This window comes from Cetorhinus maximus, chromosome 14 (assembly GCF_964194155.1).
Source record: "Cetorhinus maximus chromosome 14, sCetMax3.hap1.1, whole genome shotgun sequence".
NCBI lineage: Eukaryota > Metazoa > Chordata > Chondrichthyes > Lamniformes > Cetorhinidae > Cetorhinus > Cetorhinus maximus.
In genome coordinates this window covers 104377937-104405431 of record NC_135892.1, presented here as the reverse complement: position 1 = coordinate 104405431, position 27495 = coordinate 104377937, and the positions used below count along the sequence as shown (strand labels likewise).

Here is a 27495-nt window from a genome sequence, read left to right as displayed (position 1 = left end):
AATAAATCTCTGGGCAGAGTCAAGTAAAAAAGAAACAACTTTATTGGAATCTACTTCAATCCCCGATTGATCAAATGTTTCCTACCAAGGAGGTGTCAGTGCAGTGACAGCACATCGCAGACATCACTCCTACACTCGCTTGGTAACAGATGATTGCTTTGTTTTCATAAGTTGAGCTTGAAGGTAACTTATCGCAACACAGCTCTCTCACCACGACAAGAGACAGCTGGAGTTTCACTCCTTTCGTCTGTTTTAACATGCAGGGGTGTGCTGTGGGATAGTGCCCAGTGCAAATTGGGCTGAAACTTTTCCTAGATCATCCCACACCGGAACAAATAGGAGGACTTGCATCTATACACACCTTCCCCGATCTCAGGGTGTCTCAAAAGCACTTTACAAAACCCACTTCTCTTTAAATGGAGAGAGGTTGCAGAGCTCTACGGTACAGAGGGATCTGGGTGTCCTGGTACTATGCCATGCAGATGCAGCAAGTGATCAGGAGGGCAAATGGGATGTTGGTGCTTATTGCGAGGCTGTACAGGGCCTTGCTGAAACCACATCTGCAGTACTATACGGTTCTGCTTTGCGTAAGGGGGGGATATAATTACACTAGAAGCAGTTCAGAGAAGGTTCAACTTGACTGATTCCTGGGATGAAGGGGTTAGCATGCGAGGAAAGGTTGGACAGGTTGGGCCTGTATCCATTGGAATTTAGAATGATGATCTCACTGACACGTATAGGGCAGAGTTTTATGTCCCGCGGGTGGGTGGGTGTGTGTGTGCCCAACCTGATGGTGAGATGATGCTGGGCGAGCATCCTGACGTCATAGCGCACTCATGCAATATTTCGCTCGGCAGGTGCGCGCAAAAGACGGAAGCATGCGTGCCGACCATTAAGAGGGCGATTAAGCCCATTCACTGCGCAATTGTCTTCCATTTCCATTTCAACTTTATGGCTGGCGGACAGGCAAATTGGCCACGCCGCCTTTACATTTCTCATCAAACCTAATCCAAGGGCGGGGTGAGATCTCCGTTACGAGATAATATAAAAATAAATATCTGTGGACAGCATTTTTATGAGGTATATTTTCAGGTGCTCAATCGTGATGCATGGACATTTTTTTTTTGGCAGCTTTTTAAACCTTTATTTGATCACTTGTAGGTCTGCAGCTCCCCAGAGGCAGTGGTCTGCCCTCAGGGAGCTCTCTCACAGCGCTCACCCGCGCCCGCGGTGACATCATCGCCCACGGTGACATCATCACCCTCACCCGCGGTGACATCATCACCCACGCCTGCAGTGACATCATCACCCACGCCTGCAGTGACATCATCACCCGCGCCTGCGGTGACATCATCGCCCGCGGTGATATCATCACCCTAGCCCGCGGTGACATCATCGCCTGTGGTGACATCATCATCCACGCCTGCGGTGACATCATCACCTGCACCCACGGTGACATCATCGCCCGCCCTCTTCCCGCCCCCACCCCGGCAGCGCTGGGCCTTTCAGTGCGCATTCCATTAATTGTCCAGCCACCATGAAATCGCAGTCGGGAGCCGTTTCCCAGCTGCTCCTGGGCCCGCCGATCGCACACGCCCGCCAGAGGTAAAATTCAGGCCGTAATATCCTGAGGGGGCTGGACAGGGTGGACGTGAAAAGCATGTTTCCCCTTGTGGGTGAGTCCAGAGCCAAAGGACACAGTTAAAAAAATTAAGGGTCTCCCATTTAAGACTAAGATGAAGAGAATTTACTTTTCTCTCAGAGGGTCGATAGTGTGTGGAATTCTCTTCCCCTGAGAACAATAAAGGCCGAGTCATTGAATATATTCAAGGCCGAGTTAGATTTTTGATTGACAAGGGAGCCAAGGGTTATGGGGAGGCAGGCAGGTAGGTGGAGTTGAGGACACAATCATTTCATCCATGATCTTATTGAATAGTGTAGCAGGCTCAAGGGGCCGAATGGCCTACTCCTGCTCCTAATTCTTGAACCTGAAGTGTAGCCACAGCTATAATGAAGCAAGTGAGGCAGTCCATTTGTGCACAGCTAGCTCCCACAACCAGCGATGTGATAATGACCAGATAATCTGTTTTGTTTCTGCAATGTTGATGGAGAAATAAATGTTGATCAGGACGCCGGGGAGGATTTCCTCTGCTCTTCTTTGAAATAGCCTTGTAGGATCTTTTATAAAGGAGAGAAAAGACTTCCATTTATCTAGTGCCTTTCACAATCAGTGGCTGTCCCCAAGTGTTTCACATCCAAAAGGCGACACTCTCTCAGTGTTTTTTATAATCTTTAGAATGATCGACCTAAACGGAGTTGGTGCATTTGGTGACCGCTTTCGTGCCTTGGCGCGTTAGGCAAGTTCCCCTGGCAGCATGAGGCGGACATCGCTCTGGATCCCCCTCGCCGAGATGGTGTGTGGCGCTTGTTGTGGTGAATGAGGTGTGAGGCCTCGGAGGCGATGCGCTCGAAAACGTCGACAGCGAAGGAGTTCATGACACTCATGGCCTTGGACGAGATCCTGCTGGGAGGCTGGACCCATAGCTCTGCTTGTGAGGTTTCCTTCGCTTCTTGGGTGGCTCCTTGGTGACTTTTATCACGGCTGCTTCGACGCCTTGCAGGATACACCGCCTTTAGCCGCAGCTGTCACCTCAGGCATTCCACTCAACTTGGACCAACCCAAGCCCTACTCTCTCAGTATTGCGCTGGGGCGTCAGCCTAGGTTCTTATGCTGGACAACCTTCTGACCCAGAGGTGAGAGTGTTATCCACTGAGCCATGGCTGACACAACATCAAACCTCTACAGCCAGCAAGCAGAGAGAGGGAGAAGATTGCCGCCATATCAACTTGCGCTGGATTCAAACCCACTTCTCCGATCGACATGAAAAATCGATGTCTCCCAACCCGCTACACCTCCCGGTCTCCTTCTCTGACACCACAGCCTGTTTCAGCATCTCGCCTTTCCAAAGGAATTGAACCCGAAAGCCACTGCAACAGACATTCCTTACTCAGCGCTGGGATTTTAATGCGGAGGCAAAAGGACAGGTGAAGTGTCCTTCAAATGGAGTTATGTGAAGCACTGGGTGAAACGCAAAAAGGAAACAGGAACCTTGACACAGCCCAACTCCCCAAGTAACCCAGACACAACAAACCTTGTCTGCTATCTCACAGCGCCTGCAGTCACACGCAAAGCAGTATTGCTTCTCCAACTGTCTCCGACGCTCTTGGCTTGTTGCCATGACATCAATGTAACTGATTGTCAGCTGGTGGGCAGAAGGAAAAATAAATGATTAAGCTGAATCATTAATAGCTAACATTCTCTATCATCTAAAACAAAAAATTTCAAGTTAGCGTTAGTTGTCAAGATCCTGCATTCCATCCGCAAGGTGACATCTTGCCTTCTAAGTGTTGTGATGCGAGGAACATGGGGGAGGGTGAGATTGCAGTCTACGTGTTGGAAACTGGGTTCACTCATTAAACACACTTTTTTTCTTTTTAGAACTGGGGTCCTGGGGAATCTAAACTCAAAAGGAGGCCTCCCTCACTTAGCTCAACAATTTATCTTTATTGTTTCCACACATTTAACTCTGGGCGGAGACCAGGCCAACTGGTGAGACCCATGGAAGTGCGAGACTCCCAACATTACCATACCACAAGGTGTCATTGCCAACAATCTCCCACAGTAAAACAGCATGAAGGAGCCTCCTCAGGTTACTCTACCTTCTGCATGTCTCCGAGTACAGGTACCTGAGGAGGAGAAAGGGATGGAGGCAGGGAAGGGAAGGAGGAAAAGGACACGTTTGCATCTCCAGATGTTCCAAAGCGCTTGGCGGCCAATGAATTACTTTGGAAGTCGCTGTTGTAATTTGAGAAACGCAATAAACCACTTTACACACAACTGGATCCCACAAGTACCAGTGAGATTAGTGACCAGGCAATCTGTTTCAGTGCTGTTGGTTGAAGGGTCAAAATTAGCCAGGGCCCTGGGAGAATGCCTCAGTTTGACATCTCATCCCAAATGCCAGCCCATCCCTCAGCATTCTTTGGAATTTAGGAGAATGAGAGGTGATATCATTGAAACATATAAACTCCTGGAAGGGATTGATAAGCTAGGTGCTGGGAAGACATTTCCCCTTATGGGTAGTCTCAAACTCAGGTCACAGTCTCAGGAGAAAGAGTCAACCATTTAGAACTGAGAATGAGGAAAAATTTCTTCACTCAAAGGATTCCGAATCTTTGGAATTCTCTACCCCAGAGCTGGAGAGGCTCAGTCATTGAGTGTAGCCAAGACAGAAGTCAATAGATTTTTGGATACCAAGGGAATTAAGGGTTATGGGGAAAGTGCAGAAAGGTGGAATTGAGGTAGATCAGCCCATATCATATTGAATAACAGAGCTGACTCGAAGGGCTGAATGGCCTATCCGTGTTCCTATTCTTATGTTCATGGTAATACAGAACTTGAGTATTGCTGAAAGAAAATAGACATGTTGTCAAAGCTTTTTGCCTTGCACTGATCTGGACAGAGGCATGAGTGCCAAATTTCAAGGTGGGTAACAATAGTACTACAAGGAACGCATGAAAAAAAAATTAAAATGCATGAGAATAGTTCCCTGGTACATTCTCCATGGCAATTCCTCGACTAGAATTGACTTGCCAACCAATCATCACTCTTCTCTCATACAGTATAAATTGTTGTTCACTTTGAAATTTGGCATTCTTGCATCTGTCCTGATGAGTCCAAGACGAATAGCTTCAACAACATGTTTCTTTTTTCGAGAAGACTCTTGTGTAATTATTGCGCTGAAGTGTTAGCGATGTTTAAAATTGTAGATTGAAGTTTGAACTCATAAGGTTTTCACTCAGAGTCAAGAGTGGCAACACCAAACAAAGGCTGATACCTGGGATTGCCAGATGTAATGGTCACCCTTGTAACATCAATGAGCCTTCAGTTACATTACTGCAGATGCAAGGCTAATATGCAAAATCGCTGTAGCAGCCAGTCTTCTGTATCATCTGCCCCAATAATATGGCTTCCCTCATATCTCAGCACCACCTACTGCACTGTTAGTTTATACTCCTCACATCAACCAGACTTGCAGTTCCTCAGTGAGGTTTTTTTTATTCATTCATGGGACGTGGGCTTCGTTGGCTGGGCCAGCATTTATTGCCCATCCCTAGCTGCCCTTGAGAAGGTGGTGGTGAGTTGCCTTCTTCAACCGCTGCAGTTCATGTGGTGTAGGTACACCCACAGTGCTGTTAGGAAGGGAGTTCCAGGATTTTGACCCAGTAACAGTGAAGGAATGGTGATATATTTCCAAGTCAGGATGGTGAGTGACGTGGAGGGGAACTTCCAGGTGGTGGTGTTCCCATGTATCTGCTACCCTTGTCCTTCTAGATGGTAGTGGTCATGGGTTTGGAAAGTGCTGCCAAAGGAGCCTTGTTGAATTCCTGCTACTGTGCGTCGGTGGCGGAGGGAGTCAATGTTTGTGGATGTGGCGCCAATCAAGTGGGCTGCTTTGCCCTGGGTGGTGTCAAGCTTCTTGACTGTTGTTGGAGCTGCACTCATCCAGGCAAGTGGGGAGTATTCCATCACACTCCTGCCTTGTGCCTTGTAGATGGTGGACAGGCTTTGGGGAGTCAGGAGGTGGGTTACTCCTCACACGATTCCTAGCCTCTGACCTGCTCTTGTAGCCACAGTATTTATATGGCTAGTCCAGTTCAGTTTCTGGTCAATGGTAACCCCCAGGATGTTGATAGTGGGGGATTCAGTGAAGGTAATGCCATTGAACATCATGGGGCAATGGTTGGATTCTCTCTTGTTGGAGATGCTCATTGCTTGGCACTTGTGTGGCGTGAATGTTACTTGCCACTTTTCAGCCTAAGCCTGGATATTGTCCAGGTCTTGCTGCATTTGGACATGGACTGCTTCATTATCTGAGGCGTCGTGAATGGTACTGAACATTGTGCTGAACATTGCGCAATCATCAGCGAACATCCCCACTTCTGACCTTTTGACGGAAGGAAGGTTATCGATGATGCAGCTGAAGTTGGTTGGGCCGAGGACATTACCCTGAGCAACTCCTGTGGTGATGTCCTGGAGCTGCGATGACTGACCACCAACAACTACAACCATCTTCCTTTGTGCCAGGTATGACTCCAACCATTGGAGGGTTTTCCCCTGATTCCCATTGACTCCAGTTTTGCTAGGCCTCCTTGATGCCACACTCTGTCAAATGCAGCCTTGATGTCAAGGACAGCCACTCTCACCTCACCTCGGGCGTTCAGCTCTCTTGTCCATGTTTGATTTTAGTAAATAAGGGTCAGTTTGATCCTACGGTCCACGAGCAACTGGGTTATGCTGTGAAAACCAATTTCATCTAACCTTGGCCACCAGAAGACAGAGGAGGTTTTCCATTCCAGCCATCTGGGCTGCATTCAAATCCCAAAGCACCACTGGTGATAGGATGAAAAGGTGAAACTAGGAACACAAGAGGAAGGTCAGGCCATTTAGCCCCTTGAGCCTGTTCTGCTATTCAGTGAGATCATGGCCGATCTTTGGTCCTTTGACCTTTGTCCCATATCCCTCAATAGCTTTGGTCAACAAAAATCTATCAATCTCATACTTAAAATTAACAACTAACCCGGCATCAACTGCCGCTGGAGGGTTCTAAACTTCTACCCTCCCTGCTTGTGTAGAAGTGCTGCCTAATTTCACTGCTGAAAAATCTGGCTCTAACTTTTTAGGCTACGTCTCCTAGTTGTAGACTCCCCACTCAGTATAGAGAGCTCCAGCTCGAAGGGCAATAACGAGAGCGGATTATTACTGTGCCAGTTCATAGTGCAGACACAGAGTATAGAGGCAGAAAGACTGAAAATCCTCAACGTTAGGCTTCACCTTAAACACATGCTGTGTTACAGATCACTCAGGGAGTCCGGGTTGCTGTGGGAACTTGCACTTTTTTGCATGTTGTGGTCTGGAGTTATGGATAGCGACGGTAGAGGCTCCAACTTCCTTTCCATCACGTGGCCGACCAGGAATCTCTCCTGCGCTTACCGCCTGCCACTGACGCGTGTTGGAAGGATTTGCAGGTTGATACTCAACCTGTTGGCCGTGTTATCAACGCACTTTCTGTGGTCACTAAGTCCTGGAGTGGGACTCGAACCCAGAGCTTCCAATTCAGAGGCAGGGGCGTTACCCACTGCACCATAAGACCTTCTCAATCTAAACATATGCTGCCTCATAAATACAAAATAGTATTTTTTCTAAAGGAGTTAACAGGTTCCCCATAGTTTTGCTCACCATTTGTTCAGATTAGACCACATTCTATCACAACAGAATTGCAGTCTGTTAATTCAGTCACTTCATGGTTCAGAAATTTGAATCCTCCAGCAACTGGATTCAAACAATTTGAAGAAAGAAAGATAAACTTGTATCGGTACAGCACTTTTTTGCGACTACTGGCCATCTCAAAGCACTTTACAGCCAATGAGGTACTTTTGGAGGGTAGTCACTGCTGTAACATAGGAAACACGCACAGCAAGCTCCCACAAACAACAAAGTGATAATGACCAGATAATCTGTTTTCACGATGTTGGTTGAGGGACACGTATTGGCGAGGGCACCAGGGATAGCTCCGCTGCTCCTCTTCGAAATAGTGCCATTGGGGCTTTTGTATTCACCCAAGCAGGTGGATGGGGCCTCTGTTTTAATGTCTCATCCTCCAGCACAATGGATCGTTTTTAAACTTGAGTTTAACTGGCTTTGAATTACCAGAGGGAAACCTTGTGCTGTAAAATTCACCGAGTTTTAAATCTGTGGAGACAGGACTGAACTTGTCCTGTCTCTCTGAGAATCAATCGGAGATTAATCGCTACCTGTGAAGGAAATTTGCCTCATCAATACGCAGTTCACAAATTTCCAGCTCTGGCTTACGTGAAATTAGCATGAAAGTCCTGACTTTCTTCGAGTTCTCGACTTTGTAATTTTGACCTGTTTGTAGTGTGGCATGCGAGTTGTGAACAACTGAGTGCTGTCTGCAAGGCAGCTCCAGCTTCTCAAGTACGTACCCCACAGGAGAGGCTGAAAGCCATGCAGGAAAATAGCAACACTCGCTGCGACTCAGTGGACAATGCTCTTGCCTTGGAGTTAGAATGCGTGGGTTCAAGTCCCGCTCCAGAGACATGAGCACAAAAAATCTCTACTGACACTCCAGTGCAGCACTAAGGGGGTGCTGCACTGTCGGAGGTGCCGCCTCTCAGCTGAGATATTAAACCGAGGCCCCGCCTGCCCTCTCAGATGCATATAAAAGATCCCGTGACACTATTTCAAAGACGAGCGGGTGAGTTAACCCTGGTGTCCTGATTATCATTCCTCAACCAACCTAACAAAAAAATACAGATTATCTGGGGTGTTTTATCACTTTACTGTTTATGGGAGCTTGCTGTGTGCAAATTGACTGCTGTGTTTCCTACATTACAACAGTGACTACACTACAATGACTGTAAAGTGCTTTGGTATGCCCTGAGGTCATGAAAGGCGCTATGTAAATGCAGGTCTTCCTTCTTAAAACAAATACGCTAGTATAGAGAAGAACCGAACTGGCTCTCAGTTCTCTAACAAACCACTGAGTTTTTTTTAAATATATGCCCAGCTTTCAGATTGTTCAAGAGGCCAGCAGAGGCCGGCCTCAGTAAAAGGCTTCACTGCTGTGGCCACGAAAGGTGATCACAAGGTGAGCCAAAATCTGAGGTGTTCGCTGTAGAAATATCAGGTTACGGGGAGAAGGCGGGAGAATGGGGTTGAGAAACTTATCAGCCACGATTGAATGGCGGAGCAGACTCGATGGGCCGATTGGCCTAATTTCTGCTCCTATGTCTTATGGTCTTATGGCGCCGATTGCATTCATAGCTGAGGCTGTAAAAGTTCAAAAAGCAACGGGTGAGATACTGCTGTGACCAGCTATTAAGCTGTTTGTAAGTACGACCATCAGCTTCTCATCACACGGTATCTCTTGTGTGTGTCGTGATACAGGGCCAGGTAAAGGCAGGTTCACTATGTCCTTGACTGCAGGGAGTAACAGCCTGGCTGTCTGCCACCAATTATTATCGTGATAATAACTGTATCTTCAAAGACTGCATAACTGATTTGCTGGACAATTAAAGATAGGGTGATAGAGGTTGGAAAGTGAAAATATGAACCACTCCTTCCCCACCCGGTAAAAGAGAGCTTTGGAGATTTATTTTATAAAGATAAAAACAAAGCGAGGCTCGTTGCTTTTAAATTCCGTCACAATTTTCGGGTTTTGTCATCATTGACACTCAACCAAGGCAAGACTGGAGGTGCTGCGCCCAGTTCTGGTCACCACACTTTCGGAAGGAGGTGAGGGCCCTTGACAGGTTACAGCTGAGATTTACCAGAATGGTTCCAGGGACGAGGGATTTTAGCAACAAGGTTAGGTTGGAGAAGCTGGGGTTGTTCTCCTTGGAACAAAGGAGATTGAGAGGGGATTTGATTGAGGTGTACAAGATCGTGACAGGTTTAGATAAGGTACATAAAGAAAAGCTTTATTCCCATGAGCTTATTATGGATCACAGATTTAAGATTTTGGGCAAGAGATGCGGAGGAGATGTAGGGAGAATTTTTTTGGAAGCGGAGACGATTGATGATTTCTAATGAACTTGTACGAGTACGAGAGAAAAATATACTTATGGGGCTATGGGGATAGTGGGGGGGGTGGGGAACGAGGCTGATGAATTGTTCTACAGAGAGATGGCACAGACTCAACGGGCTGAATGGCCATTAGCTGTGTCGCAATAACTCTTACTCCTCCTGCTCTGTCAAAACCCTACGGTGTGATAACAGCATATGAGCTTGATAGTGCAATAGGAAATTCTCCAGCTGCTGCCTTAATGGAAACACAAAGCCACTTCTTGTTAGAATAGTGCCCTGCGGAAATTTCATTCAAATACTTTAACATGGTGGGACCTCTTGCTAACCTTCCCCCGTCACCCCATGTTAATAAGGTCCAAGCCGATTGGTGAAGCTGAAACCAAGACTTTGTTGACTTGTTCAGTCTCACAACTCTCCTCTCACTCAACCCAATGCCTAGCTATCCCTTATTTATATGTGCTCGAAGACAATTAATACCCATCACCTGTTTCTCTTAATCTTAACAATGTAATTGATGAGATTAACACCCCCTCTCCCAACATGTCGTTCCTCACTACTTTTGATATTTTGGTTTTTTTTGCCCCGTCTAGGGATCATTCATTGATTCTACAGTTGAGAGGTAGGAACCTGTTCCCACCCTCTACCGTGGCTGATCTGTAAATGGATGCCAAGAAGCAAGGAAAGGCGCTTTCTAGAGACTCGCTGCCCCCTTTCCCCCTCCTCCCAGGAAGAATCATTAAGGCTTCGCAGGTTGAATCAAATGTGCGGAGAAATCCCTGCTTACTACCAAGTGAGGCTGCACTATCAAGCTGCAGCACTCCCGGGATTTGACCTTTAAAACCAAGCCAAAGGAAGTTATGCTAAATCATTGGTTAGGCCTCAGCTGGAGTATTGTGTTCAATTCCAGGCACCACACTTCAGGAGGGATGCCAAGGCCTTGGGGAAGATACAGAGGAGATTTACTAGAATGGTAACAGGATTGGAGGAACTTCAGTTGGGAGAGGTTTTGAGAAACTGGGATTGTTCTCCTTAGAACATAGAAGGTTAAATGGAGATTGAATAGAGGCCTTCAAAATTATGAAAGTTTTGACAGAGTTAGTAAGAAGACGCTGTTTCAACTGGCCACAGGACACAGGTTTAAGATAATTGGCAAAAGAACCAGAGAGGGGTGATGAGATTGTTTTACATGGCAAGTTATAATCATTGGAAATACACTGCCTGAAAGGAAAGCAGATTCAACAGGAATTTTCCAAAGGGAACTGGATAAATACTTGAAAAGGAAAATAAATGGCAGGGTTAGGGGGAAAAGACAGGGGGTGGGGAGGGGGGATACTAATTGGATAGCAATTTCAAAGAGCTGTCCTAAGCACAATGGGCCAAATGGTATCCTTCTGTGCAGTCTGATTCCATAATGATTGTATAAAACACACTTTCCCTACTGGTCGCAGTGCGATTTAATTGTGATAGTGTGATCATGACCATTATTGTAACAGGGCCCATGGTTAAATGATCAAGACACTGTTCAGACTTCCATGTCAAACACACAAAAGTCTCTGTGGACATTAAAGATGAAACATTGAGAGTGAAAAGTTCTTCATCTTGAGTGCCATGCGCACACACACATGCACGCACACGGGTACACACACGCACGCACACGGGTACACACGCACGCACACGGGTACACACGCACACACACGGGTACACACGCACACACACGGGTACACACACACGCACATGCACACACACACACACTCGCACACACACCATTCCCAACCCCGGGAAAGCAAGTCTGCTCCAGAAAGATGAGCTTTTTCAATAGCCACACTGCCCGAGGGTATCACTTTACTGACATATTAAGTCATATCTGTTGTGTTTGTGGCATAAGTTAGTAAACTTTGACCTGAAGCTTAGGCTACAGGGAAAACAACCAAATGAGAAAAAACATGTATTAGCATTTAACACAGATAACACAACACAAAACGTCTCCTTAGCCTATTCTTGGCACACGCAAAAAAATCAAAAAGCAAGATTGTAAAACAAAAGGTGGGTGTATTACAAAGGAAGTGAGAGATACGGGTTGTATATCGGTGAGGGAACCACTGACAATGTGAACTAAATCAAAGGTGGCGTTCTAGCAGAGACAGTGAAAGGTGGCCTATATTGGAAAAGCAGAATTGGAAAGTGCTGGCCTTCTTCAGTTTTGCAGGGTCATGTGGATTATTCCCCTGTGGCACCCGTTTAAATTGAATATCCACTTCCATAAAGTGATAAAAATTATTGAATAATTTTCACGAGTATGAGAGTTTTAATTTTGATGCTGTGGCCATCGCTGGTGATGTTTTGTTTATTGTTAGTTAACAACGGTTGTAATTATACTGCTCCTCGCTGCAAGCCAGAATTCATTGAGGTCAAAGGAAGTGAAAGAGATAAACTGTTTAACGATTCCAAACCCTCAAACTATGGAGCGTTTCCACAACCCATCCTGGACATATGGAGAATCGGAGTGCTTAACAGGGTGTCAGAATCTGCTGGCCATCTGCTTAATAGTTTTCAAATAATTATGTTAAAGCCTTCAGCCTAGGACCTAAGCCCTGGAGTCCCCTCCCTAAATTTCTCTACCTCTCCCTCCTCCTTTAAGGCGCTCCTCAAACCTATCTACTTGACCAAGCTTTTGGTCATCTGTCCTAATATCTCCTTACGTGGCTCAGTGTCCAATCTTGCTTCATGACAATCCTGTGGACCTCCTTGGCATGTTTTATTACCTCAAAGGAGCTATAGAAATACAAGTCATTGTTGTTCTAAACGCCCAAAGTCCATTAGGGCCTAGGTGAAGGCCTGGCTGTCAAAGATGGAACGAAGGAAACTGGAGATGTGCCAGAGGCCTGAATCAGAGGAGCACAGAGATCTCGGTGGCTTGTAGGTTTGGAGGAGGTTGCAGAGATGGGGTTCGGTGGGTGGGGAGGTGGGGGTGGCAAGTGGAGAAGCCATGAGGGGATTTGGATACAGGAGAAGAATTTTAAAATCGAGGTGTGGCCAGGCTGGGCGCCAATGTCGGTCAGCAAGCACGTGGGTGATGGGTGAAGGGGACTGGGTGCACACTGAGCTACCCAGCAGCTGAGGTCCGATCAACGCATTCACTTGTAGATATCATCAGGTAATAAATTACCTCCTCATCGGCTTGAATCTGTCGAACTGCATGAAGCTGGAGCTGTTTTCCTTCAAAGACAATCACACAGTTTGGATCACAGCTGTGGTTCAGCAGAGACATGCTATAAAGAGACAACCATTTACATTAGTTCATTCTGACAACCTCTGTGCACTTTCCTCCAGAACGCCTAACAGTCTTTGGAGGCCGCACGAAATCCCTCAAAAAATATTTTTAATAATTTGACATGTTACAAAAACAAAATCTCCCAAAATGCTGTACTCAAGTCACGATTATCTACAACATAAATGAACTGTCTCTCCCAGATCAGGAATAAAATGTGTACAAAATCTCCCAAAATGCTGTACTCAAGTCACGATTATCTACAACATATAAATGAACTGTCTCTCCCGGATCAGGAATAAAATGTGTGCTTTTTTTTAAGTCCTAAGGAAATTGTCGCAACGTTAATCATTATCACACGGCCAAATGCAAATCTTCAGTTCGCCACTGACAGCTTATCGTCTCAGGATTCTGTTTCTAGGTGCCCACTTCAGCATCCAACACATTCCAAAGCAAATGGTTGGGTTTTCAGGTGGGTGGATCTTGGGTTTTGATAAAAGCCTTCACTGTGACAGTGCCTGAAAGGCTGGCGAAGCTGGGCACAAGCAGATGGTTTTGGACGAAATAATCAAAGCAGTGTTGAGAAATCAACCATTCAGAGCTCAGCCAAAAGAGGAAACTGGAACCTTCAAAAAGATGTCAAAGCGAGTGCACAATCTGTTCAGAGTTTGTTTCTCTTGGTGAATTCCTGCACTCATCAACATGAAGAACGTTAGCACTGGGGGATGGGGCAGGCTCTCGTTCCTAGCACCCAGCAGCCCGGGGTGCGGCGCTGCTGAGTGCAACAGAGTGCCGCTCCGGAACGTCTAACCAGGGTCTGGGAGGAGGCCGCGCAAACAGTTCCAAACACTGCGGCCCGGGGGCTCAGGGGGACCTGGGCTCAGAGTTTTAAACGGAGCGCCCGTCATCCACACTGAGCGGCCGGAGATTCGGACCTGGCAGACTGGCTGTAAAAGAATCCAAACTCTCAGGCTGCGAGTTCTGATATTTTCAAACCAGTCTGTCTGGACCATTACTGCCCTGCTGCTGGGGTCGGGGGTTGGGGAGTTTGAGAAGTGGGGAGGGGGGGTGTTGTGGGGGTGCGGGGTTGGAGAGGGGGGCTTGCGGGTTGGAGAGGGGGGCTTGCGGGGTGGAGAGGGGAGCTCGTGGGGGATTGAAGAGGGTGGCTTGGGGGATAGTGGGTGGGGGTGTTGGGGAGATTGGAGGGCATTGGGGTGGAGGGGGAGGTTGGGGGGGAAAGGGGTGGGGCTGGGGGCTGGGTGGGGGGACTTGGGAAGTTGGGGGTTTGGGATGGTGTTGGAGGAGAGGGTGGAGGTGTTGGGGAGGTTAGGGGATGGGTGGAGAGGAGGTTGGGGGAGGGGTTGGGGGCTGTGGGAGGTTTTTGGAGGGAGAGGTGAGAAAGAACTTAGTGGCAGTGGGGCACTAATATTTTAACTTAAAAAGCATAGTTTTACTGACTTTTGGGAACTTAAATGATTAATACATAACAAAACCACGTAATTGTAAATTTAGAAATTATATGGCCAACACATTTTCTTAGACTTCCAGCGCCTCAACACTTGGCACTGCACCCCTGCCAGTAGCTCTTACACATAGCTAACACTTAGGTAAATGTAAAAGATTCCATGGCACTATGTCAAAGGACAGCAACATTTATATTTATTTATTCATATTAATATTTATCCCTCAGCCAAGATCACGAGAAAATAGATGACCTCATCACTATCGCATGGCCGTTTGTGGGAGCTTGCTGTGCTTATATTGGCTGACTCTTCCCTACATTACAAAAGTGACTATGCTTCAAAAGTATTTCACTCCCTTTGGGATGGTTTGAAATGAACTACATAAATGCAAGAACTTTCTGTTTTCAGAGGTGACCTTCCAGTAGATGTGGATAAACTCCAGGGTTGAGGAGAAGCCCTGGCTGGTTCTCCACTGTCTGACCCTGAGGCCACTTTCAATGTGTGTCTGAGACTCACTAACTCTACACAGGCCGGGCACTGAACTTCTCCCTCTGCGCGCTCCCATTACTCACGGAATAAATTCATTGAGCTATTGGAGGGGGGCTGCACGTTTTTAACTTGAAAGTTCCAGGGGCCAATTTGCCAAGTTGAGGGCTTTGCATAAATGCGGTTTGTTGTGAACATTTGTGAACGACCTAACCTATTCATATTGGCTTCTTTTCTCTGCAACAAACCGTCTTCTTGAACACCTCTCCCTGCCTCCTCCACCCTCATGGGCTTCTTTGTCACTAAGAGACCATCCAATCAGCTGACTCTGCCACATCCCTTCCTTCCAGTAGCCCAGCTGGCGAAACCTCCTCTTGTGGCTCCCCTGCCCTAACCCTGAACTCGCATCTTTCCCCAATGTCTCTCCGACATCCTCTCATGCCCTCTCTTAGCTCATCTTGTCCTTGAGACCCACCTCCTGCTCCCTTGACCCTGTGCCGACCACCCAACTATCCCTCCTGATGCTTCTCAAACTGTCTGCGGCCTTCGACCTGGATGGCCACACCATCCCCCTCCAATGTCTCTCCACCATCTTCCAATTGTGCGGGACTGCTCTCCCCCGATTTCATTATCTATCTAAACTGTATCCAGAGTAGAACTTGCAATGGCTTCTCTTCCTATTCCTGCACCGTTACTGCTGGTGCCCCCCCAAGGATCTATCCTAGGCCCCCTCCTATTTCTCATCTGCATGCTGCGCTCCGGCAACATCATCCGGGCATGTTTTTGGTGGTGGGGGGAGGTGGGAGGTGGGGGGACACGTAAAATAGGACAGGTGCTCACCCCTCCTCCCTCTTGCCCAGTCCCGAGCTCACCTCCACAATCCAGGGTGCGGGCAGGCGCCAAACTCAGCAGCCCGCCTGCCATATTTAAATAAATAATTTGGAGTTCATTGAGCGTAAGTAGCCAGTTGACCCCGACAATACCCTGCCCATGCGGCAGTTGGGCGGGAACAGGCAGGATGCTTTTCTAAATAAAACTTTTTCAGAGGGCATGAAGGAAGTGGGGATTACTATTGTCAGGAGTGTGGAAGAGGGGGGGGGGGCCTTAGCGCATCAGGGGGCACCCCCTCCCCTAAGAAAGTACCCCTCTTTTTATCCAGCTGCCTGCTCTACAAAACATACCATCCTGACGCCCTCCCACACTCCTCCCTAAACTGCCCGAACCCTCCCTGCCTGAGACCCCGGACTTCTCTGGCTCCGGGATCCTCCTTCTTGTCCCTGGTTACAGCCCTGGCAGCGCCCACTAACGCGCTCTTGGTGCTGCCGGGAATGCCGGAGCTGCTCACCAATCGGATTGACCGGCAGCTCCCGAGGGCAGGGCATCCTCCTCGGTGAGGGGCGGAAGTTCCAACACTGCCCCTATTCAGCCCGCCCGCAGTGCATAATGGCTGTGGGGTGGGGTGGGCTGGTGTGGAGTGGAGTCAACTCCGCGCCTGCTTTGCTTCCGGGGTGACCCGCCCGTCCCCTCGCAATGTGCGGCTCAGCGTTAAGTTTTCATACGTACCCTGACGGCAGCCAGCTCTACCTCACCGCCACCTCCCTCGACCCCTCAACCGTTGCTGAGTTATTAGACTGCTTCTCCCATATTCCCATGTCCAGTACTGGATGGGCAGGAATTTCCGCCGGTGAAATATTGGGAAGACTGGAGCAATCGTTTTCAGTCACCATTCCAAACCCTGTTCCCGAGCTACCGTCTCCATCCCTCTCCCTGGCAACAGTCTGAGGTTAAACTAGTCCGTTTGCAAACTGTGTATCACATTCAGCCTCCAGGTGAGCTTTCAACCTCATATGAGTGCCACCAGTAACATCACCCGGCTTCTCCCCTGCCTCAGCTCATCTGCTGCTGAAGCCCTCGTTCTTGCCTTTGTTACCTCAGCTATTCCAACGCACTCCTGGCTGGTCTCCCACCTTCTATTCTCCGTAAACTTGAGGGCAACCAAAGCTCTACTGCCTGTGTCTTAACTCACATCAAGTCCGGTTCACCTATCACCCCTGTGCCCGCTGACCTACGCTGGCTCCCGGTCAAGCAACGCCTTGATTTTAAACTTTTCAAATCCCTCCATGGCCTCAGCCCCTTCCTTTCCCTGTAGCCTCCTCCAGCTCCACAACCCTCCCAGATATCAGCGCTCATTTAATTCTGGCATCTTGGGCATCCCTGATTTTAATCACTCCATCATTGGGTGGCCATGTCTTCAATTGCCTAGGCCTTAAGCTTTGGAATTCCCTCCCTACACCTCTCTGCCTCTCTACCCTGCTTTCCTCCTTTGGGACACTCCTTAAAACCTGCCTCTTTGAGTCATCCGGTTCTTGGGTGACCCAGTGTCACGTTTTGTTTTGTGATGCTCAAGCGGTGCACCTTGGGACATGTTATTACGTTAAAGGTGCCGTGTAAGTATAAGTTGTTGTTGTTGTTGTTGTACACGGGCAGGATGCTGCCATTGGCAAACACAAACAGCAGCAGTCTATACATGACCCTACCATTCTTTATTCATCGAAGGAGGGCCGGTTGCCCTTTCGATGCGGGCACCATGTGTCAATGGGTGTGATATGGGAGGGAAAAGCCACATTCGTTCAGGCGCAAGGTGTTTTTTTTTTAAGGCCAGTCGTGACTGAGTTTTGCTTCATCTCAGTAACTTTCCCACTTTCCAGAACCACATTCGTATGCAAATCACATCCAAATATAGGGCACATCCCTTGCGAGTGTAGGTTACAAACGGCATTTTATATTCTGTCAATTAGAATTGAAAGCAGCCATTAATTATCTAAAGCCCAAACAGTAAAATCCATGTAATCCATTTAACTGAGGCTTAACGCTGCTGAATTCATTAGGAGCACTGTGTAAATACAAATTCCCTCTCCTTCTTTACATAATAGCTGCGATAACAAAGGATTTCAGTGTGCAGCAATGTGCCTTAAGGAGCAGAGAGAGAGAGAGAGAGAGGGAGAGAATTTGAGGCTTAAGTAGCAACAACAACCTCAGTGATAAGGACACTTGCCCGCTGATTTGGCCTGTATTTATTTGCACCTAGCATTTTCCTGTTTCTGATTGATGCAGCAAACCGCATACTGGACAAAACTGATAAGCTTAACGCGTGCAGTGTGTGCCTTAAAGATCAAGGATGCATGGCGCTGTCAATCCACCCCATGTACTGAACATTGCTTGTACACCTAATACCTCACCACGCATTTTTCTCACTGATATGAATGCGTCTCAGATTTGGAATACCCAGTTCATGGTTCGTGTTAATATTTCAGCGGTGATGTTTAGTTCTGGGAAGAGCGTCATTGTGAAGGCAAAGTAACTAAAATGCTGGGCTTTAGAGATTACAGGAACACCCAAAAAGAAAATGGCAGTTCAAGAGGTTACCCCATGCTTAACAGAGTCAGGGTAGAAGAGATGGAGCCGTTAAACTGCAGCTAGGCTTCGTTAGCTGGAGAACTGGAAACGCGATGTCTACACTGCTTTGCAAAGGAGTGCAGTCCAGAGAGATGTTTTGTTTTGGGAATTAGAGCTAAATTAGTTTAAAAGCATTCAGTGAGCCCTGAAAGTTTAAGCTTTAAAACGTACGCTGGTTTCAATTGGTCTGAGGGTTCTGCAGCAGGGCAAGAGCCTCTGTACCAAGAAGGTCTTGCTGTCAGCGGGCTTCAGGCAGTTAGAGCTCAGGAAAATCCCTGGGAGCCATTTACAGCTCGGCGCAGCCGGGAGACTGGAGTTCGCAGAAACCCAGGGGTAGTGCCGGATAAGTGAAGCTAGTGGTCTGCGAAGTGCGCCGGTCATTAAAAGGCAAGAGTGCAGCTTTGTGAATCCAGTGGAATGCAGTCTCAGGAAGAGAGATTGAACTATCGGGAGGTGAGAGCAGTTCCTGAGGCTGTCCGAATCGGGGCGGGAATTTGAGGGGGTTCAGAGATTCTTCGAAAGCGAACCGTTGAAATCCCTCAGGAGAGAGAGACAGAGTTTTAACAAGATTTTTGTAACTCACAGTGGTCATTAATGTCAGTGTGGGTTGCTGAGAAATCCGTGGGATCTGTCTTGGTCACACCTGCCATTCAATGTGCAGTGTGGTGTGTTCTACTGCGGTTTGCCTGTTAATTCATATTTACCTCATGTTAATTCTGAATGTTAGAGTATAAGATTGATATTGTAGATTGTTTCACTTTCTTGACTTTGTAAAGTTTATTCTGTTTATTTGAAACCGTGGGATCTTGTAGCTTTATTGTGTTAGTGGATAACTGGGATTTCAAACTTTGCCTACTTGAAACAAAAAAGTTACTAGTCCCTAACTGGATCGTAACAGGATCAATATCATGAGCCTGCTTTTCACAAATCCCTTCATTGATAATTAGTCTCTCATCGCTAATTGTTACTGGATTAGCTCCAAGTGGCTAATTTTAGTGAATAAAAAGGGGCTTGCATTTATATAGTGCCTTTCACAACCGCAGGATGTCCCAGAATGTTTTCCAGCCAATCAAGTGCTTTTGAAGTGCAGTCACTGCCGTAGGAAACGTGGCAGCCAATTTGTGCACAGCAAGCTCCCGCAAAAAGCAATTTGATAATGTCCAGACAATCAGTTTGTTCATAAGGTTTACTTGAAACATATATTGGCTGGGATACAGGGGGGGGAATGCCCCTGCTCTTCTTCGAAATACTGCTATGGGATCTTTTCCACCCAGTTGGGAAAGCAAATGGAGCCTCGGTTTAATGTCTCATCCGAAAGTGGCCTTTGGTCGCAGTTACTCAGACTTTAGTATCTCTCCTTCCTCACAGGGTACATCATTGGCTGAAAGGTCCTTTGGGATGTCTCCATTCTCGTTATTTCAGTGGGGGGTTTATTTTGCTAAATTTAAGCAGAGTCTTCATCGCAGTGATATCAGCGAGAACGCCTTGAATAGAGGACTTGACAATGGGCAAGTCCGTAATAAATCAGGGGCAGTCTGCTTCTATGATGGGACCTAGGGGACGAGACTGATTGTCGGGGCTTGGAATGCTTTCCCATTCCGCCAGTGAACGCCTCAATGAGGAGGAAAACTGGAGCTGGAGAAGTAACGGTAAGGTCAGAGGCATCGGTTAAACTCCTCCTTTAAACCTACACACACTAGAGTTAAGCCTTGGCTACGGCCAATCTTGTACCCAACTTCCTGGCCTTAAGTGAGTAAGAGAAATACCTGGAAAAACTCAGCAGGTCTGGCAGCATCGGAGGAGAAGAGCACAGTTGGCGTTTCGAGTCCTCATGACCCTTAGAAGGGTCATGAGGACTCGAAACGTCAACTGTGCTCTTCTCCGCCGATGCTGCCAGACCTGCTGAGTTTTTCCAGGTATTTCTGTTTCTGCTTTTGTTTTGGATTTCCAGCATCTGCAGTTTTTTGTTTTTATTTAAGTGAGTAAGCGTGCTTCTCGGAGAAGGGCAGTGTGCATTTCTTAGCAGACGAGTAGGATGCTCTGACTATGTGGATTCATGGGTTAGTTTGAAGAACCAGTAATCATGGAAAGTTTGCTGCATCTTACAGATTATTCTTGCATTGCACCAACTGTGACCAAAATATGGCAGCTGGATGACCAAATAGCCTGAATAATACAGGGCGGAATGATAGAAAAATAAACTTTCAGACAGCGAGCGATTAGGATTGGGAACGCACTGGCTGAGAGTGTGGTGGAGGCAGGTTCAATCCAGGCATTCAAGGGGAAAATTGGACCATTATCTGAAAAGGAAGAACGTGCAAGGCTACGGGGAGAAGGCAGGGAGTGGCACTTGGTAAATTGCTCTTACGGAGGGCTGGCACAGGCACAAAGGGCTGAACGGCCTCCTTCTGTGCTGTAACAATTCCGTGAATCTTTGAATTCAACTTTGTGTGGGTGTCTGGTCACGGCTTGTCTGGTTTAAGGGCTTCCGTCCGCTAAAGCATTAACTTGCAGAGTGTGTGAAGCATCCCAGCCCCAGCGATGGGTCTAGTCTTCCAAGTCCCGCCACTGACTAGGCTGGCTGGACAAGTACTTCATGGTGCAACCACACTGCAGCAGCTCACAGAGAGGTCCTGCTGCAATGTGATCCCCCCCAGCTCAGCGGTCCCAGCTCACTGTCGTCAGGCAAGAATGCAGCAAACATTCTGCAAAGCCATTTACTCAAAATCTCACCCTGGACTCCGGCAAAGGGGAGATGAAACGGAGGCCTGTGTGTCTGTGCTCATCTACTTGGCGAGTCCCCAGTCTCGGCTACGCCGTCAGAGACAGGCAAATGCTGGGTCTTTGTTGGAGGGGGGGTGGGGTGTCAAGTTGCAGGGTAAGTCCTCTCAGGCCTGGATTTTCATTCCCAGGCGGGTGCACAGGGTCGGGAAATTTTTCGGCTCATCACATCCGTCTCGGGATAAAGAGCAGCCAAATGGTGGGATCTTCGTTCCCCAGTCACAGGAGGCTGCTGAGTGCTGAGGCTGGCTGGCTAAAAGACCCACCTCTGTTCTCTGGGACTTTGGTCCAGCTGTGCTGTTCAATATTAGGTCCTCTAGCCCTCCCTCTCTTCATGCCCCATCCATGCCAACTCATGCCCCACACTGATCTCCATGGCCCCTTCTGACCCCTATGCCAACTTAGTGCTAACTCATCACTCCCCACTCATCCCCATGGCACCTATAGCCCCTGTGCAAACACATGCCGATCCACGACCACCCCACTCACCATCTTATGCCCTCCATGTCAACTCACCCGATATCCACCATGGACAGACCTCAGAAGCCATTCTGAGATGGAATAAGATAAAGTTCTAACTATTTATTACAGTGCTGGCTAAATAAAAATAACCCTCATTCATGAAAGTCCATTCAGTACATTGAAATCCCTCAAAGTGCTTGCTCCCTTATAAAAACAAACATTTGTATTCATAACCGAACATTAAAGACAGCTCATCCTTTAATAACTTTTTGGAGCTGGCAATCAAACTGTGAACTGACAATTCCCCCCCCCCACCCCCACACTGTGATACTGATGGGTTATGGAAAGCACTATAATGATAACATTTAGGGTTTTGTCAACATCTATTGAAACTGGAAGCGCAGATTTTTCTTCAATTCACTGACACAGGGCAAGCTGTTCTCTTTTTAATTTAAAGGGCTGGGGTTTTAAATAACTTGACAGTTTGACAGTCCCACAGACCCTATCTACCCTTCACAAGCATTCTCTTCAGATACTGAAGCAGTCCATGTACAAATGCAGAAAGACTTGGACAATATCCAGGTTTGGGCTGACAAGTGGCAAGTAACATTTGCCCCACGCAATGAAATGACCATCGCCAATAAGAGAGAATCCAACCATCATCCCTTGACATTCAATGGCATTACCATTGTTGAGTCCCTTCCTATCAACTTCTTGGGGCTTACCAATGACCAGAAACTGATCTGGACTAGCCATATAAATACTGTGGCTACAAGAGCAGGTCAGAGGTTAGGAATCCTGCAGCGAGTAACTCACCACCTGACTCCCCAAGGCCTCTTCACCATCTACAAGGCACAAGTCAGAAGTGTGATGGAATGCTCCCCATTTGCCTGGATGTGTGGAGCTCCAACAAAACTGAAGAAGCTTGACACCGTCCAGGGCAAAGCAGCCCACTTGATTAGCACCACATCCACAAACATTCACTCCCTCCACCACCGACACACAGTGGCAGCAGTGTGTACCATCTACAAGATGCACTGCAGCAACTCACCAAGCCTCCTTAGGCAGCACCTTCCAAACCCACAACCATCTAGAAGGGCAAGGGCAGCAGGTAAATGGGAACACCAGCACCTGCAAGTTCCCCTCCAAGCCACTTGGAAATACATCGCCGTTCCTTCACTGTCGCTGGGTCAAAATCCTGGAACTCCCTCCCTAACAGCACTGTGGGTGTACCTACACCACATGGTCTGCAATGGTTTTAGATGGCAGCTCACCACCACCTTCTCAAGGACAATTAGGGATGGGTAATAAATGCTGGCCTAGCCAGTGATGCCCACAACCCATAAAAAAAAAATTTACATTGACTCAAAAAATTTGTGACTCCCACAATGCGGGTTAAGGCTCTTACTTTGTGAAGAAGGGTCTGCTTGAACTTGGCACTGAGGTCAAATGGCTCTGCTGGGTTCGGGTTTCCTCACGTGAGAGTCACAACCCACCCCCATTCCCCTGCCGACCCATACAGAATCTATCGGAAATGGCGACCAGCTCCCGGCGCCATTCTGGATGCGCCATGGAGTCTCCACGACTCTGAAAATCTGGGCCTGAGAGTAGATTCCCCAACGCCAATCAACAGCACTCAGAGTAAAGTGTGCAAGGTTTGCAAGCAGATCACTTACAGGCCGTCCATCTTGGGGTGCTATCTGGATTGGGAAATCCAAAATAAATAAAAAAAGGCATCATGAAGCAACAAAATATAAATAAAAATATCCAAGTTGTAGACTGATCTTTCAATTTGATTCTGCGGCTTGAAGTATTGAATGCCTGGACTGAGTATCCATCACTAAGCTGTGGGGGTAATGTAACAAGAGGGAGGGCCATCTCTTCACAGAGTCTGGGGCCCTCGCTCACAGAATATCCAGGGGGTGACATTGGTCAATATTCATGGCCCAACATGGGCTGGTAGCCAATCTTCAGCCTCTTTCACAAGGGCTAAGGAACTCAGCCACACGGTACCATGTTGCTGCCAGACCATTTTTAGTTCCTGGCAGTGGCCAAATTCACCACCCTCCCCCACCCAAACCCAGCACCTCCCCTGCCTCCACACAAACCCCATATCATGTCAAAGGATGATTATTTCTCTTGGAAAACACAGCCCTCGCATGAGCGCTGATCACTTCCCAACCCCCGCATTGAAACCGTCATGATAGGATGCAATGTTCAGTCGTCCACGTTCTCCTTCCGTACTAAAGTGCCTCCAGTTGCCAACATTCCTTTCCCAATTTGCAGAACTGCTACCCTCGCCCAGTTTTAGCGCTGACTGATTTGCAAGATGCTGGCCTGGTGAGGCTTCCCCTGGCTCTCAGCCGGAGAGAGAGAGAGAGAGAGAGGGGAGAGGAGAGAGCTCCACTCCGGTGGCCCAGTCAGTTCACCTCGGCTGCACTTGGCACGTCTTCTGCAGCTCATGTTACTCCTTACATAGACATTCTCTCGCCTATGCTGGATGCTTGCCCAACCTGCTTTTCAGTAAGGGCTTTGACAGAGCCAGCTTAGTCCCATGGAGAAGCAAACACGCAACCTCTCCTTTCCAAAAAAAACCCATCATTGTAGACAAATTGTTGAGTGCAAATGTTACACAGTTTTAATACTCACGCTTATAAAAGATTCAACTTTACCTCCTTTAGTATTACCTCCCGTTTCTTAAAACGACTTCAGTGATTTGTTTTGGGTTTATGTGTATGTAGATATTAAGCAACAGGTTAGAGGCCTTCCAGACACCGTACATCAGGGGTTCCAAAAGTGTGGGTCACGACCCCCGAGAGGGGTCACAGGGTGAGATTTTGAGGCCGTGAACAATGGCGGCCATGGGGCTTGGACTGAGGTTGGACAGTCGTGAGGCCGTTTTAAATGCTCGTGTTTTTTCTTCCCTGTTGATGTGCGAGGCCCTAATCATCTGTTGTCTGAGCTCCAATCGCTGGGACAACGACAGCCTGTAAAGAAGGTAGATCTAGGGTTTTGTTCAGGGCAAATCCAGCAGTTATAAATAACCCCCTCCACCTGCTGAACCAATGATCGATCCCAGCGCCCCCCGCCCAGAGTAGAGTTAAGGCCACAATCGGATCAGCCACAATATTATTGAATAGCGGCGCAGGCTTAAGGGGCCAAACGGCCAATCCTGCTACTAGTTCTTATGCTTATTAAATGTCCTTTTATCACACGCGGGAATACGTCCCCTCAGCCATTGAGCGAGGTGTACGTTTTAAGTTTGGAAGGGCCCGTGGACCTATAGTCAAGTCGAGGGTGTTGTACAGACACAGTTTGTTCTAAACACTTGCAGGCGGTTTAACTAGTGTTGTACTTGGGCGAGATATGGCAAACACAACAGCAGCAGTTTCTACATGACCTTGGTGCACCTTCACTCATGGAAGGAAGGCCAACTGCGTCCCTGCGCCAGTGGGCATAAGATGGAGGTGAAAAAGCCCTGCACCCTTCACCCACGCAGCGACATGCTGGAGGGAGCTCAGGGGAGAGTGACCAGGTTCATGCTAGGCCTGTGGACAGCTAAGCTTCTAGAGAGCAGCTGGGATGGTTGGAGCTAGCTTTTAATCAGAGAGAAGAAAATTGAAGGGTTTGCGAAAATGCTGAGAGCTATAAATAACATAGGTGCAAACAAGCTAATTGGCCAACTTGACAGAACAAGAGTGCACGGGTTTTAACAGCCTTAAGCAAAAAGTAAACATGAGAGAAAACTTGTCTGTGCCCCGCCAAGCGGCGGATAGGTGGAACAGACTCCAAGTAAAAGTCAGGGCAGAGCCAATACCTCCTCCGACAAGGAGGCGGGCTAAAGATTCAGTCAGGAACAGGTTGGAGGTTTCAGAGATAGGTGTGGACTGAAAGAGTTTAACACTCCATCGGGAGGGGAGGGAGAGTTTATGGAGGGCTGTAGCACAGAGATGTGCACTGGGGAGTTTTTAAATCAGCGACTGCTTACGGCCCTCGGTATTAAAGGAAGTAGAGAAAACGAGATAGAAAGCAAAGGGCAGGCGTAAACAGGTGTTGGCTCGATCTAGGCTGTACTGTCCCCAGCGATCGATGCTTGGACTGCTTTTGTCTTCCATTTATAGAAATCATTTGGATGTGAGATGCAAGAGGAATTATACCAAAGTATGCTGATGACACCAAAATGGCAAAACATGAGGAAGAATGCTGGAAATTTCCAGACAACACGTTTAGTAAAGTTATTTTTTTGCTTAAAAACATTTTTTTCACAATCCATCTCAGACAGGCTGCATTTACAATGTTGAATCGACTTCACCTTGATTGTCAGCTGCCTTGAGGAGTGTAGGCTTAAATCTGATAGCACTTTAAAAAAGAGAGTTTTGGCAAAATGTCCTAGACTTCAACATCTCACTTACATTCGTACATGATGCCTAATTCGGGGCAATAGAACTGATTGGATAGCTCTTTCTGGCACAGCCATGATGGGCCGAAAGGCCTGCTGAACGATTCTATGAGATGGGCAGGTTAAGCAGGGTGGCCAGATAAGCAGGGGATGCAGATCATCCCAACAAGAACTTGCGTTTATATAGTGCCTGGAGGGGAGCAAATTGCAGAGAAATTGCACTTTGGGGGGAAAAAAAATGTTTTAATTTGCAGAACCGCCGGCAGCCAGGGTTGGAGAAATTGTTGTTTTTTTAAAAAAAAAAGAGAGCAAATTAAACATTAAGAAGTCAGAGTTGAGCAACAGGGCTTTGCACAGCATGAGCTGCAGGTTTGCTGAGAGTCCACCCACTGTACCTGGGATAGAGGCCAACGCCAATCTCCTGCATCTCCCCGTCGCTGATGGTGAAACAGTTGCACGTCACCTGTGTGAACACAAAGGAAAGCTCACGTTACCTCCAGCCTGCAGGAAGAAAGCCAGACTCCTGCTCACACCACAGGAGCGGGCTGCCCGCACTCCGAACCGTGCTAGGAATCCCCTTCCACCGCTGCTCTCATTTTCACACATCCTAATTCACTCTCAACGTGAATATTTAATGGGCGGCTACCACCGTGCTCTGGATTTGGGCTGGAATAGCTTGAGCAATGGCTCCCCACTGAGGGACAGACTCGCCGTGCACACTGGGTGACAAGAAAAGCCTGTGTGATGGTGAATAAAGTCTTGTCTTTTTTAGTGCCCAGCACAAGGGGAGCCAGCAAACGCGGCCAAGCTATTTAATCAGTATTCTCTAAGCGATGCGAAAGGAAGCTGGTTGTTTGACTAGCGTCTGACTGATGTGGTGGAGGGACTGGACTGGGAGCAGATGGACTGGTGGAAGGACAGGGCTGATGAGCCAGAATGAGGTTGGTTTGCGGTTTACTGGAGATACAGTACCGTGTATATATGAGCAGGTCACGGAGAGTGCGGTGGGGATGGGGCTACATCTTGGCAGGGCACAGCTGCTTTATTGCGAAGACTGAGGCACAACTAGGCAGGATAGCCATGGTGTAGCTGCTCATGGACATGGGGGCGATGGGAGATCGTGGGGTGCTGCACCGTCCGTGGAGGTCAGGACTGGGCAATGAGTCGCATTCACAATTTCTAACAGCGCAGTCTTTCACATTATTGATGCCACATTGGCACAGTGTCAATAATGGATGCATTCTTTAAAAATTCAAATCGGTATGGAATTTTAGAAGGACATGTTTTCGTTTAGTGGAAATAGAACAGTGAATGTGGCTTGGACTTTTCCTTACGTGACCTTCGGGGAGCAGTAGATCAGAGAGTCAGGCGGAACCCTGGAAGCCGTGCAGTGGGGGAGGGGTGGCTGGAGAGCAGATTGAAGGCCTGGGGTCAGAGGTCGGAGGCCTTGGGTACAGGGGATTGGAGACTGTGTGGGGAAGGCTGTGGGGGCAGGGGAGAGGGAGGTGCT

The 27495-nt window shown here is 47.8% G+C and overlaps 1 protein-coding gene across 6 annotated transcripts in view; it reads right to left on the bottom strand.

Moving 5' to 3' along the window:
- The window catches only part of smyd3 (SET and MYND domain containing 3), a 732860-nt gene that overhangs the window by 116224 nt on the left and 589141 nt on the right, over positions 1–27495 (bottom strand). For all 6 annotated transcript variants that reach the window (XM_078557395.1, XM_078557396.1, XM_078557397.1 and 3 more), the window contains 3 exons: positions 26381–26448; positions 12837–12939; positions 3153–3263 (listed from right to left, as the gene is read on the bottom strand). In XM_078557395.1, the coding sequence (XP_078413521.1) occupies positions 3153–3263; positions 12837–12939; positions 26381–26448 (282 nt within the window). The remainder of the gene's footprint in view (positions 1–3152; positions 3264–12836; positions 12940–26380; positions 26449–27495) is intronic.